Source organism: Geotrypetes seraphini, chromosome 15 (genome assembly GCF_902459505.1).
Source record: "Geotrypetes seraphini chromosome 15, aGeoSer1.1, whole genome shotgun sequence".
Classification (NCBI taxonomy): domain Eukaryota; kingdom Metazoa; phylum Chordata; class Amphibia; order Gymnophiona; family Dermophiidae; genus Geotrypetes; species Geotrypetes seraphini.
The window spans coordinates 40247483-40262297 of record NC_047098.1 but is presented as its reverse complement, the minus strand read 5'-3'; the positions used below and the strand labels follow the sequence as shown (position 1 = coordinate 40262297).

At 43.8% G+C, this 14815-nt stretch overlaps 1 protein-coding gene across 3 annotated transcripts in view; it reads right to left on the bottom strand.

The window, feature by feature from the left end:
• The window catches only part of NXN (nucleoredoxin), a 186667-nt gene that overhangs the window by 7846 nt on the left and 164006 nt on the right, over nt 1-14815 (bottom strand). For 2 of the 3 annotated variants that reach the window (XM_033922310.1, XM_033922309.1), the window contains exons 6-7: nt 12389-12568; nt 3881-4005 (exon numbers count right to left, since the gene is read on the bottom strand). In XM_033922310.1, coding sequence (XP_033778201.1) covers nt 3881-4005; nt 12389-12568 — 305 coding nt within the window. The remainder of the gene's footprint in view (nt 1-3880; nt 4006-12388; nt 12569-14815) is intronic. The other variant, XM_033922311.1, reaches the window with a different exon arrangement.

Here is a 14815-nt window from a genome sequence, read left to right as displayed (position 1 = left end):
GCAGCAGTACCAATTTTCCTTCTACCTATACTTCTCTTAAGTGCTTCAGACATTATTGCCCACAAAATCTAATGACAAGTTGCCTCTTATCCACTTGAACTTTCTCTCCTCAGTATCTGACAACTAAAAGAATGCTGAAGCAGCTAAGAAAACCAACCTAAAGTTGGAACGTTTTAAAAACCAGAAGCTCAAATTAGGGCTGCACATGTAATAAATCAAGTTAATTTTTTTTAATGCAAGTTAACTGCTCCCCCTGCCTCCGTTTTCTCCTGGCACCTCCTCTTACCTTGCTATACAAGCCCCCTCTCAGCCCTCAACTCAATGACTGCAGCAAAAGCAGGCTGCCTTTCACCTGGCCTGAAACCTCTCTAAAGTGCTGAAAAACAGGAAGTTCCGCCTCCTCTGACAGAACTTCCTGTTTCCCCAATGCTAGAAAGAGGCTTCAGGCTGGGTAAAAAGAGGGGCTGCTGGCATATCTGAACAGGAAGTGCCAAGAGAAAATGATGTGGACTGATGAGGCGTCAGAGAGAGAAAGAGAGAGAGAGATGTTGCACATGGGGGAGGGGAGAGAAGCGCTGCTGCTGGCAAATTGGGGAGTGTCAGGGACATTTGGGAGGGGCTTCGGAGGTCAATCTAACTAGGACTTATTTGGGGGGTAGGGTTTATATTAGGACCTACCCTGAAAATCATGCAAGGGCTTATTTTCGGGGAAACATGGTATTTAGAGCAATACCAAGAGAGAGCGGAGTGGATATCTTGCATGTTCCTCTGCTCAAGAAGACTTCTCATCTGAAATTTCATGGCCAGGGGAGAAGGCTGCCATAGTACTTTGCCTTAGATACCCTGCCAATGTCAGACCACAGAATAAGATGAAAGTCTTCCTGTATCTTAAGTCTCAAGAATAGGGTCATATAATGACCCTATACAGCAGCTAGAGGCCACACAATCCTGGCACTGCAAGCCAGTTTTCACTCTCACAGTATTAATACACAAAGACAATGAAAAGAAAAAGGAGAGAAATGTAAAAGGTATTTTTTCCTTCCTTCAGATTCCTAGCTGATTTAGCTACAGCCTCTCAAATTTCCTGTTCCCCTATAAACCTTCTGTTGCTATATCCATTTGTCACACTTCCATCAGCCACACCAGAACATGACGGGTCAGTGCTCCGAGCACTGCTGCCAACCTCTAAAAGGCTTTTTCTGCCCAGAAATAAGAAGGCTTTGTGCCACCCTCATTAACCAACGACTGAATTTCAGCCTTGGAAACAGTTTCTTCTGCATTCCCTAATATGTAAAATTTTCAGTCTGGTTGCTGCTTTATCAAGTCATGCGTAGCCTAATTATGTGCTCTCAGTACAATAATCAGTCAATTCACCAAATTAAAGTGCTTCTCTCCTTCAAGTCCCTTGGAGGAAGAATGTCATCGTATTTTAGCAGTTAGTGACGAGGTTGTGGGAGGACTGGTGTGGGGGACGAAGGGCTGCATCTTCAAAGCTCCCCAGCTATTGCTTTACTTTCTGTTCCTTCCTGCACGAAGTTCCTTGAAGAGAACATTTTCCTCAATCTAAAAAGTACATGGCAGACTCGTCTTTAACTGCCACACATACACTAGCAGTAGAACAAGTAGTTAGAGCACACACAAGTGACATTTTCAATTCCACCCTTGCCACTAACATGGGCAGAGTCAGGGTATGATGGTAACCTAGGTAAACCCATCAATAGGATTAATCCCACATGATACTGCAAAGGCATAGGAAGCAGACTTTTTTTGGGGGGGGATGGGAGACCACATTTACTACTACTACTACTATTTATTATTTCTATAGCGCTGAAAGGCATACGCAGAGCTGTACATTTTAACATACAATAGACAGTCCCTGCTCAGAAGGGCTTACAATCTAATTTAGACAGGACATTTCAGGGTTGGGGAGGTTATAGTGGCTATAGGTATCTGACAGCAGCAGGGTTGGGGAGATTATAGTGGATTATAGGTATCTGATAGCAGTGAGGGGGAGTTTAAGAGTTGAATGCAGTTTCAAAAAATTGGGCCTTTAGCTTGGATTTGAACACTGCCAGGGACGGAGCGCGACATATTGATTCAGGCAGCCTGTTCCAGGCATATGGTGCCGCAAGAAAGAAGGGACGGAGTCTGGAGTTGGCAGTGGAAGGGTAAAAATAAGAGGGGCTTGCCCGATGAGTAGAGATCACGGGGGTGCATAGGGGGAGATGAGCGAGGAGAGATATCGGGGGGCTTCAGAGCGAATGCACTTGTAGGTCAGCAAGAGGAGTTTAAACTATATTCTGAAATGTCCAAGCCTCACCAGCTAAAGAGATCCACTGCTCGAACCTTGCCCAATGCTGCCTCAGCAGGAAGTTAGTGGTGTGCTTTCCAGCCACAGATGCCGGCACTCCACAAGCATAAACTGAGTACGCACGAGGAGTTCCAGCTTCAGTGGCTGGAAAATATGCCACCAAACTGTGATATCGAGGCATAATGGTGGTGGTGGATGTTTTGGGCTCAGGCTCGCATTCCCACCAGCTATTCAAAAGGTGCTGCACTTTTGGAGGTCTGAGCTCAAAGGGAAGGGGGGCAGATTCCTTTCAGAGAGGGAAGTCAGGGCCATCACTTGCACCCCTCAAAATTGTGGAGTTGAAACAGCTTTAGAAAAAAAAAATGAAACATGCACCCCACCCCCTCATAGACAGATGTGCAAGGATGAAGAGTAACTGACAAAGGCGGCTATATAAAGAGGATGACATAAGGGGTCTGATCTAGGAACCATTTAAGTACGTTTCTTGTCCTTATAAAAAAAACCTATTTGCCATTATACAACTGGCTTCTAAAACCAATTTCTGTATCACAAATGGCCAACGTACACATTTGCATCTGCTTCTAAGAAGGTGTAATGTGCAGATGTACTTGCGTATTTAATATGAGGGTTATCAATGCCACCTCTGCTCCCCAAAATCCACCCCAGAAATCTCTGTATGTGGTGTGTACATACATATGTGGGGTATTCACTGTCTGTACTTACACACACAGCATTAAAAAAGGTCTGTGTGTCAAACAGCCTTTAACCATCAAGGGAGATAATTTTACAAAGGCTTTTCTGTGCACAGTGACAAACTGGAGTGGTTGTTTTTGGGTTGTTTGTTATTGTTTTTTATTTCAACCAAAACTGAATCTATGGCTGTAATTTGCCATATAGTTTCAACCAAGCCAAATCTGGGTGGCATGCCTTCCTCTCCCCTCAACTAAAAGCAGACTGCACATCCCTCCTCCCTGCCCCAAACAAAAGCAGTTACTCTCCCCACACCCATAGGCCCTCCTTTAGACAGCTTTGTTGGGCTAGTGGCCTTGGAGTAGAGTGATTCTTTGGGTGCTCTGCATTCAAAATGGAAGCCAAGGCCTCCTGTGGGTGTCTTGCAAGGTTGGCAAATGAAGTCACAGCAGCCATTTTGACTGTGGAGCCAGCATGGGCAGGAACAACTAGAGATTGCCCCTGCCCCAAGGAGGCCACTCGATTAACAAATGTTATAGGGGAAAACACCCTACAGGGATTCAAGACAAAGTTAGACAAGTTCCTGCTAAACCGGAACCTATGCAGGTAGGGCTAGCCTCAGGGCGCTGGTCTTTGACCAGAGGGCTGCCGTGTGAGCGGACTGCTGGGCATGATGGACCACTGGTTTGACCCAGCAGCGGCAATTCTTATGTTCTAAGGGAGGGACTCTGGGTGTTGGCAGGGCAACGGCTTTCAGTTGGAGAAGGCAAGTTTCACATGAAATATGGCTGAATCTGGATTTTGGGCTGGAGGAAGCAGAGACCAGGAGGTTAAACAAACAAGATGCATTTCACAGCCTTCTGGGCATTCAGCACTCACCTCGCCTGCCACAAAGAACAGTAGTGGGGGCTCCTCATCCTTTGCTTTGTGCTGTACAATTATCTTTTCTGCTATGGGCTGGATTAGTTGTTTAGCAGCCTCTGATTCACCATCATCCTCTGAATCTGAAAAGAGAAAGAAAACCCTTAAGTGCATGTGTGATGCAGAATGCTTAACTTCTTACCAGAGAACAGATGAATTTCACCATATGGCAAACTTCTCAATGCTGCACTAATCCACAGGTGCCTCAAAACCTCTACCCAGATGCCTCCAGAAAGACAAGATGGGAGGGTTAACTGGGAACACTGAGCAAGTCAGGAGAAATGCTGGAACAGTGGATTAGCACACTACTGCATGGGAATGGTGCTGTTGGGAATCCCACAGAGTCCGTGGAAATCCCTTCCAGACTTGTGGCGATCCCTTAGGGATGCAAAAAGTTCATTTGGGGTGATAGAATAAATGTTTGGCTTGGGGCTGGTGGGCAGGGGCGAAAGATGCTGCACAGGGTACAGGGGATGAGAAAGGGAGAAATGTTAGATGTGGTAATTGAGAGGATGGGAGAGATTTAACCTGGATCTTCTCCCTTTCCCCACTCTTTGCAGCAAGGGAGGGAATGAGAGAGAGAGGATGGTGGACTGTGATAAAGAGAGACATGTTGCACAAGGGGGTGAAGGAGAGGAAGAAATGCTGTGCAGGGGTGGGAAGGGGAAAAAGAGGGAGATGGATTCAGGACAGATGGGAGTGAGGATACTGTATAATGGGAGGGAGGGAGGGAAGAGAGAGGAAGAAATGCTAGACCATAGTAGAAAGAGCTAATGGGCAGCAACTGCTTGAAGAAGAATTTGCAGAAGACATGAGGAAAGCAGAAAAAAATAAAGAGAAACTGAAATCAACTTGATGGAAAATAAATCTCCAGACAACAAAAGCTAAAAAAAAGTAATTTGACTGAAATACATACATTAGCTTTGGGAAATGTATATAGCAGATGTCTGTTCAACAGAAATGGAAATGCATTTCTGTTTTTATTTCTCTGGTGTTGAAGCATATGCTGACCCTTTCTGTAGTTGCCACTGCCAACTAAAGACCTCTTCTACCAAGCGTAGAAGTTGCTGGCAGCATCCTTGAGCCACTGAGGTGTCAGCATCTGTGGCTTAGGGATGTTGCTGCTACCTGCCAAGCTTGGTAAAAGGGATTTTTGGCCATGTTCAGAGGAAGTCTTCAGCTGAATAACTTGAGGGTCCTCATCAGCTGGAGTATTTATATGTTATATTTACATTAGAGGCTCTGGTAGAGACCCATTTACAATATGTATTTTTCCTAATTAATATTTCCAAATTAATAAAGTATCTTTGCTTATTTGTAAATGGTTCTCTACCAGATCCTCTAATTCAGTAGTATAATTAAATGAAATAACGACTTCTGAAGTTCAGGCAGAGATGGAAGAGATTACATGCAGGGACAAACAAGGATGGATTTGATTCCAGTGGGGACAGATGAGGATGGATTTGATACCAGCAGTGGCGGACAGAGACGGATTTGATTCCAGCAGGGATGGGTTTGATTTCTGTTCCTGCACAATTCTCTCCACACTACTCTAAGCCAACTATTTCTCCAAGTTTTAAACCTCCAATTTTTTTAAATTTACAAATTCTTAATATATCGCCAAACTGGTTACAAAACCAATCAAAACAATTTACAAGTGGTTCGGATAATAAAATAAATAACAATTAACTATAAGAGCATAAGAAAAGCCATATTGGGTCAAATCAATGGTCTATCCAGCCCAGTATCCTGTTTCCATAGTGGCCAATCCAGGTGCACAAACCCAAAGAGTAGCAACATTCTGGAATCCCAAAGAGTGATAAGATTCCACCGATCCCAGGGCAAGCAGTGGCTTCCCCACGTCTATCTTAGTAGTAGACTATGGACTTTTCCTCCAAGAACTTGTCCAAACCTTTTTTTCAAGCCAGTTTTATAAAGGCAAGTAGGTCTTTTATAAAAAGATAACAAAGGAACTTAAATTGTTACTTAAGAACAAACCAACAAAACACACAAGCTGTCTAAAACTGAATTAACACATTTACATTAAACATCTTGACATATACACTGAGGTCACAGTTACTTGTCTTAGAGGGGCATTTTCAAAACATACTTCTAAGTCTGATTTGGACGCATGGCGCTAAATGTCCAAAGTCGGCAGTAAAAAAATGGATATTTTCAAAAGACAAACCACCATACATCTAGAAATAAATTTTTTTTGAAAATCCTCTATCTGGACATTCAGGTCATTGGGACACCCAGCCTACCAGGTCAAAGTCCCAAATGCCAAGAACAAGACCATTTAGACATGGGAGGGGCTAGTATTGTGATGGATTGGCCACTCAGACATGGCAACAGAGCAGTGGGGCACCTCAGAGGGCACTGCTGTGAACATTACATAAAGGGTGCCAGATAAATATCTCACCAGAATTCCCATATAGGTGAACCCCCCTAAAACACCCCCAAAACCACACACTTGTCTACAAATCGAACAGCACTTATGGCTGCGTGACACCTATGTGGCAATAGAGTAGGGTCTTGGGAGGTTTTGGTGAGCTCACATTTTCCACCATGAATGTAGTGGTTAGAATGGCTTATAGGACTTCCTACTCCTCTCTGTAGTTCACTAGCCCATATCCACCAGGCTACTTAAGACACCTGAGTGCAGCTTTACTAGGCTTTCCTAAATGTTCTGGAGACAAGTATGTACATTTGTATTCTGATTTTTGGGGGTGTAAGGGGGTCTGTGAGCACTGGGGGGCTGTGGGGGTGTCTTACCTTGATACATGCAGTGGACATCTGGTCCGTTTGGGCAGCTTTGTGGCACTTAGACCCTTCTAAAACAGGTCCAAACGTATAAGTTCTAGCCAGGATATCTTGCAAAATATTTGATCATCACTGCAAGACATCCATGTCTAACCCGCCCTTGAGACTGCCCAAATCCTGCCCATAACATGCCTCCACCACACCCATCTTGTGCTCTGAATGTACAGAGGCTGGAACATTTTGCTAGACATACAGAAAGACTGTTTGATTATTGGCACTTGGATGTCCAAGTGCCGATTTAGGCAGGTTTTTGGACTTTTGGATGTTTTGATTATGTCCTTCTTAATGTCTAAAGAAACTTAATACTCCAAAGAAAGCAAAAGAAAAGAAAAAAAATTCTTCTTATAGGCTGCTACATTTGATTCTTTTGATACATTTGATACATTTGGAAGTGAATTTCATAAAAACAGGAGTCAGATTAAAAAAAAATAATAAAAATAAGGCAGATTCAAAGGCTGAATTTAATCTAGCTTGAGCAAATATAGGAATAACTAACCAGTTTTGATTTAAATATCTCAAATTTTGGATAAGACAATAAGGAACTTGTAGATTCAATACTAAAGAAAATGCTTCAAAAGTTAATGCCAAAAGTTTGGGGGTTTTATTTTAATTTTCAAATTTTAAGTTTATTAAAATTTGTTATCCCATCTTATCTGTAATCAAAGCGGCTTTACATAAAAAAATTATAAAATGCAGGGAACAAATAAACATCAAATACAATACATTCATTCATTCAGTTTCCTATGTTATTCTCCCAAGGGAGATCGCCTGGGAGAACGGTATAGAAAATTGAATGAATGAATGAATAAATAAATAAATAAACAAACAAACGGCTTATGTGAATTTATTCAGGTACTCAAGCATTTTTCCCCTGTCTGTCCTGGTGGGCTCACAATCTATCTAATGTACCTGGGGCAATGGGGGGATTAAGTGACTTGCCCAGAGTCAGCAGGAGCAACGTGGGTTTGAACCCACAACCTCAGGGTGCTAAGGCTTTGGCTTTAACCACTGCGCCACACTCTCTCCATTCTCTTCTTGCTTGGGCTGAGATCTTTTCAGTGGCTCCTTGTTTGTGATGTCATAATGCCTCATTCCACCAATGTCTAAGAGCCAACCTCATCGGTGATGTCCTAATGGCTTGGTTTCCCTATACTTGTGCCCATTTACTAGATGCATTTGTCTCATTGAAACAATAAATGTAAAAAATGTAACTTATGGAGCCATGAACTTACATCATATTTATTTAATTTTCTATACCATTCTCAGAACAGTTTACATGAATTTATTCAGGTACTCAAGCATTTTTCCCTGTCTGTCCTGGCAGGCTCATAATGTATCTAATGTACCTGGGGCAATGGGGAGATTAAGTGACTTGCCCAGAGTCACAAGGAGCAGCTTTAACCATTGTGCTACACTCTCCCTCTGAAAATCACATGGAAGCCATAGTTTGGCTCTTAACCCAGCTCAGTTGCTGATTTTTTTTAGCATGACCTTGGGTACGTCACTTGCTCGGCTCTACCTTGGTTTATTATACAGTAGCAATGGATAATACGAACAGTGGAAATTTTTACCGATATCCAGACCAATGAAGCTAAGGCTGGGGTGGGTTGTCTGTGCACCTCTGAATCACTGAATTGTAAGTGTCCTTTGGATTAACGATGCTAAATGTTCAAGATGGCTGACCAAAGCAAAAGAACCATTACTGAGGCTCCTCCCCCCCAGTGGTTAAAGGAACATGTTATGAAGCAGAATTCCCATTTCTCCTATTGACACTTTGTGACCTTGGGCAAATGATGTCACCCCCTCCACTGCCTTGGGTATCATTTAGATTAAGCCACTTAAAGCCCCCTTTTCAAAGCTGCAGTAGCGAGTTCCAGTGCGGCAAATGCGATGAAGCCCATAGGAATTGAATGGGCTGTGTTGCATTTGCTGCTCAGTCTTTCACTATAAAACTCACCTCAAGCTCAGTTAGGTAAATCTAAATCTATGAGTCAGAGGAACATGCAGGGAAGGAAACAGCTGTGGCCCACCACAAATGATATCCTGCTATGATTCCTTGAATAAATAATCAAGGTCACAGCACAATTAAGAGGACAGAAGACCGTCTGCCTTGCTTTTCTCAATAGAAGGGCTATTAACACAACCCTAAACCTGGATACTCTCACACAGCAATCTGAAAACTAGTGGATGGAAGATTACAGAGTAGGAATTTTATCCTCATTTGCAAGGTTGTAATCCTTAGCCCCATGTTCATTTCACTGACTGACGATTATGAGCTAGATTCACTAAGCAAACCGATCGTGTATCGATCGGTTTGAAACCCCTTTGCAACCCGATTTCCCTCCGACCCGATTCACTAACCTCTGTCTCAATCTGTGCATGCAAATGAGGGGGAACAGCATTCAAATGTAGGCAGACAGCGATTCACTAAAAAAAACCCTGGCCGATCAACAAACAATCTAATCTAAGGCTTGGCTTTATATACCGAGTCATCATTCTAAGAAAGCTCGACTAGGTTTACAATAATTAACTTAAATAAAAACCATAAAAAATAAGACTAAATTTTGGGAAATTAATTTTCAAAGTGTTTAGCAAATAAAGTAGTTTTCAAAGATTTGCAAAAAAATTGAAGTGAGCTGGAACTCCTTAAAAGAAATGGAAGATCATTCCAAAGTTGAGAAAACTTAAAGATCAGAGATTGTCTAAAAATCTTGACTCCTTCAATCCTTTTTTGGAAGGAAGAGATAATTTAAACAAGCATCAACTGGGAACCAGTCGCTCACATCATTTCCAACTGCATCTCCTGCTCTCTGCCCCGACTTTGCAGCTCTGTGCCCTGGACTCTCCTGCTCTCTCTGCCCCGACTGCAGCTCTGTGCCCTGGACTATCTTGTTCTCTGCCCCGGCCTTCCCCCGCAGTGTGAGTCTGTGGTTTTAACCCATGGGTTGAAAGCGGGTTAAAACCACAGGCTCGCTGGGCTGGCTAAAAAGTAAAAAAAAAAAAAAAAACAGGTCGCTGCTCTTTAAACATGCACAGAAGCATCTACAGATGGTCTGCGCATGCGTCGGGATCACTAAAGAGCAATCTGGGCGGTTGGGGCCGTGAATCCGATCACCCTCATTTAAATGAGGGCGATTCGTGAATCAGCCCCCCGGACACGGATCGGATCCAATCTGATCCGTACCCTTAGTGAATCTAGGCCTATGTTTATGTGTAGCCAGCCAGCCAATTTTGGGCGGGCACAAAGTTTTCTCTGCCTCGCCCAACCCCTTCAAAATATAATTACTTTAGCTAATGAGGATCCCCAAGCTCTGTCAAGAGAAGACTCTCTCTGAAGGTAACAAGAACTCCCTTTTACCAAGCTTGGCAGGCAGCAGCAACGTCCCTAAGTCACACTGATGCTGGCACTCACACATGCTTAGCTGTCTGGCTCAAGGATGCTGTCACCGACTGCAAAATTTGGTATTAAGGAGTTCTGGCCATCTTTGGAAAATGTCCTCAGCTGAGGAAGGGTCAGGACTAGTGTTAGAGCTGCTAGGGCCTTCATCTAATTTCCCTACCTGCCATTACTATCATACCAACAGAACCTCACCAAATACAGAACAAGGAATCACAAATTAGAAATCAATTTGTCTAAATATTTTTATTTTTATTCAGGAACCCAAAGAAGTTAAACTTAGCATGTACTGCAACCCTGGAGACATAAAAACATTTCCTTTTCTACTTAGCACAATACAAAGACATTTCTCAAAGCTAACATATTCCACATAAGAATAACTTTATTGGGTCAGACCAATGGTCCACCTAGCCTAGTATCCTGTTTCCACAGTGGTCAATCCTGGACACAAGTACCTGGAAGAAACCCAGATTGTAACAATATTCCATGCTATCGATCCCAGGGCAAGCAATGGCTTCTTCCATGTCTGTCTCAATAGCAGACTATTGACTTTTCCTCCAGGAACTTGTCCAAACCTTGTTTAAATCCAGTTACGCTAACTACTGTTACCACATCCTCTGAAGTTTGTTTTATTTCAAACATTCAACATAAAATGCTATATTTCCTACCTTTGTTATCTGGACATTTTATTTTGCCATCATGTTAGTTCCAGTTTCTCTTTTCTGCAGTCCTGTCTGCTAGTTCTTCAAGTGGCTGCTGTCCGTTTTTATTTTCTCCTCTCTTCTGTCTATTCCCTCACTATATCTGCCTCTGACATACTGATCATTCCTGTTTACCTCTTTTCTGCCTCTCTCACCCTTCTCCTTTTTACTTTTCAGCTACCTATCAAATTTTCATCTTCTTTTACCCACTAGCTCTCCCATTCCCCATCTTGCTCCTTCCTGAACCCTCCATTCCCTTTCATCTTCTCCCCTTTACTACATTGCTATCCTCTGTAATCACTATCCTCCCATTCATTTCAAAGCCACCCCTCTCCTCCGCTTCCCGGCCTCTCCAATATGGTTCCACCATTCCCAGAGTCCTTCTTCCTTGACCCTTCTAGCCCAGCATCTGCTTCCTCGTCCTCCCCTCCCTCCCCTCATCTCTCTCTTTCCACCAGCCCTCTTCCCTCATGGTCCAGCATTTCTCCCACTCTCATCCTTCACTCTCATAGTCCTGCATCTCTCTCCCTTCCTTGCACCCTTGATCCAACATCTCTCTCTCCCTCCCCCTCCCTTCCTTGCACCCTTGGTCCAACATCTCTTTCTCTCTCCCTTTCACCCTTGGTCCAACATCTCTCTTCGTTCTTCCCTCAAAACATTCTCTCCTTTTCACTGCCAAGTCCAACATTTCTGCCTCTTTCCCTTTCCCGTGTGCCCTGGTTCAAGCATCTCTCCCTTCCTCACTTCCACCAAAATGTCTTAACATTTCTCCCTCTCCATGCAGTCTCTATCCCTTCCCTCCATCCCATATGTAACATTTTCCCTTTCTCACTCCTCTCCATCCTTTGCAGTATCTCTCCCTTCTTACCCTCTGCCTCATGTCCTACAGCCCTCCTTTTGTTGCCCCTATCAATCCAAATGCTGCACCTTCCCTTCCTTTCCTTGCCATCTAGTACCACACTCACAACTAATTCTGGCTTTTGTCAGTGTCATGGAAGCAGGCTGGGCTCCTGAGGTCACTGCACCTCATTTTTTATCTCCGGCTTCTACAGATCAGCAGCAGAAATTCTTACAGGCTTCCTGCTGCTAACCCAGATGCCTTCTCTGCCATGTTCTGCCTCCTCAGTCACAACTTCCTGTTTCTGCCAGGGCAGGACGTGGCAAAGGAGAAGCTTCTGGGTTAGTGGCAGGGAGCCTGTAGAAATCACTGCTGCCGACTCTTTGAAGCTGGAGATCGAATGGAAGGAGATGCAGGGACTGCAATCTGCCCCCCCTAATGCTGGTCTTCACAAAGTCCTCCGCTGCCTGGTGGGCAGGCCTGAGTCCAAACTGGGCAGACCAGGCCCACCTGTAGCTATGCTCCTCATATAGATATAATAAAAATTGGGCTGCAGGGTTTCGTGGTTCCTGCATTCACCACCTCTTCTTTTAGAATCGGCGACATGAAACTATAAATGAGACCACCAGAAATTAAACAAAAGCAGAGCATCTGCCGTCATTTTATTTTATGAAGGTGTTTTCACTTCACCTATTGGTGCTCCATACCTACAAAGAGAACCAGGCAGGGCCCTTCATTCAGCTGCACTGCATTGGAATCTGTCAGCTCCAGAACTGGTTTTGGGTGCCAAGGGAATTCTTTGCATTCTGGATCATTCAGCACTTCCACCCGCCCCTGCCGTGTGATGACATCCCCCTGGGGGTCCAGCACAATTAGGGTTGGAATTCCTGTAACCAGAAGAGATCAAAACAGTGAATCCCCAATCCCAGCATCTTGTAGCCATGATAAAAGAGAATGCCTACAGAGAATCTGCACAGTTAGCAGTTTTTCCTAGCCACCCTCTCCTCCGCTTTCCGGCATCTCCAATAAAGTTCCACCATTCCAAGCGTCCTTCTTTCTCGACCCTTCTAGCCCAACATCTGCTTCCTCCCCTCATAGCCTTATCTCTCATGATTTCCTTTATTTGTGGTCATATTGATTAAAAAAAATATTTTTAAATACAAAGAAATAATATTTTTTTCTGAATACAAAAGTCATCAGAGCTCATAAACCTAATTTAGCGTTTCTTGCATGCAGACAGGACCCATCAGTCAGAAAACATGTGAGGTAGACATCATGGCAGTTCTCAGCATTAGTTCACCATTGGTCGCCGCACCTCAAGAAGGACATGGCAGTTCTTGAGAGAGTCCAAAGGAGGGCAACGAAACTGGTAAGAGGGCTGGAAAACTGCCCATATGCTGAGAGGCTGGATAAACTGGGGCTCTTCTCTCTGGAAAAGAGGAGGCTCAGGGGGGATATGATAGAGACCTTCAAAATACTTAGGGGCATAGAGAGGGTGGACAGGGACAGGTTCTTCAGACTAAAAGGGACGACAGGTACGAGGGGGCACTCAGAGAAACTGAAGGGAGATAGGTTCAAATCAAATGCAAGGAAGTTTTTCTTCACCCAAAGGGTCGTGGACAAATGGAATGCGCTCCCGGAGGAAGTGATCCGGCAGAGTACAGTACAGGGATTCAAACAGGGATTGGACAGATTCCTGAGGGAAAAGGGAATCGTGGGGTACTGAGGGAGGTGCTGGGGTGTTGCATAAGTATAGACAGCTCACCAGGTCGTGCAGGTGCAAGACCGGAGGGTTAGGACATTGATGGGAAGATAGGTCTTCGATGAGAAACCTAGGGGGCAAGGGGGCCCCTTCTGGTGATTAAGGCAGGTCATGACCTGTTGGGCCGCCGCGGGGGCGGACTGCTGGGCGGGATGGACCTCTGGTCTGACCCGGCAGAGGCACTGCTTATGTTCTTATGTTCTAACAGTTTCCAAAATATATGTCTAACACCTTCCATTTCATACATTAATGGATAAACATACATAGGAGATGAGCATGTTTCTGGCTTTCAAAGTTCTGTATCTCTTAATTCCATACTTCTAATAGCACCCTCTGCAACTTCTGTAAGTCAACAAAGTAAACAGGAATCGGTTTTCAGAAAGTTCAATTAAAGATGATACCACTACTGCAATTAATTTCTAGACATATGCAGTGGAATGCATAAAAACATGTATGAGACTATAAACTCTGTTAAGCAGAGACTATCTATTCAAGACAGACAAATAGGACAAATAAGGGTTTGGGGAGTTATCATGGAAATAATAACATATAATAGAAGTATAAAAAGGAGCTCTGTAGCCCTAGGGCAGTATTTCCCCAAGTTGGTTCTGAAGCACCCTCTTGCCAGTCAGGTTTTCAGGAAATCCATAACAAATACAGTACATATGAGATTGATTTGCATATACTGCCTCCATTGTCTGCAAATCTCATGCATATTCATTTTGAATATCCTGAAAATATGACTGGCAAGAGGGTACACTAGGACCAACTTGGGTATACACTGTCCTAGGGTACCAAAAGAAGGAGTAAAGGCTGAGAGCAGGTGGCTACAAGCAGATTGTGTGCTCTCTCTGTCAGTGTACAGAGCCAGTGAGGAGAGTATATCATGCCAACAGACATGACTTGGCAAAGACAGCAGCAGATGGTGTCAAAGGAAAGCCCACGTTAACCAGCTATTTCCTTCCACTCCAGGCTGCAAGTTTACCAACGGCTGTTTGTCTTCAAAGAAAATGATTTTCTTTGGCTCCCTCACCTTGCTAATTTGCTAGTGCTGCATTGGCATAAACCACCATCCATCTGTGGGCAAAGACTTTGCTGGTGGTTCACCACTTTTGCTTATTTTGGGGTCAGTGCTGGACATGCCAGGAGTTCTTGGCTTTGTGACCTACATCACTGGCACTGGGTACTACCTATATATGCCTTGTAACTGTCAAATTTTGAGGTTAAATCATTTCTGAACCCAAATCAACCATTGGAATTTATTACAGCTAAGGATGAAATCTGAGTCCAAAGATTGGGGGGGGGGTATTTATTCTGTATGCTTTTTCCTATTGTTATTTCCTTGTTTGACTCATTATTTCCTTTATTTATG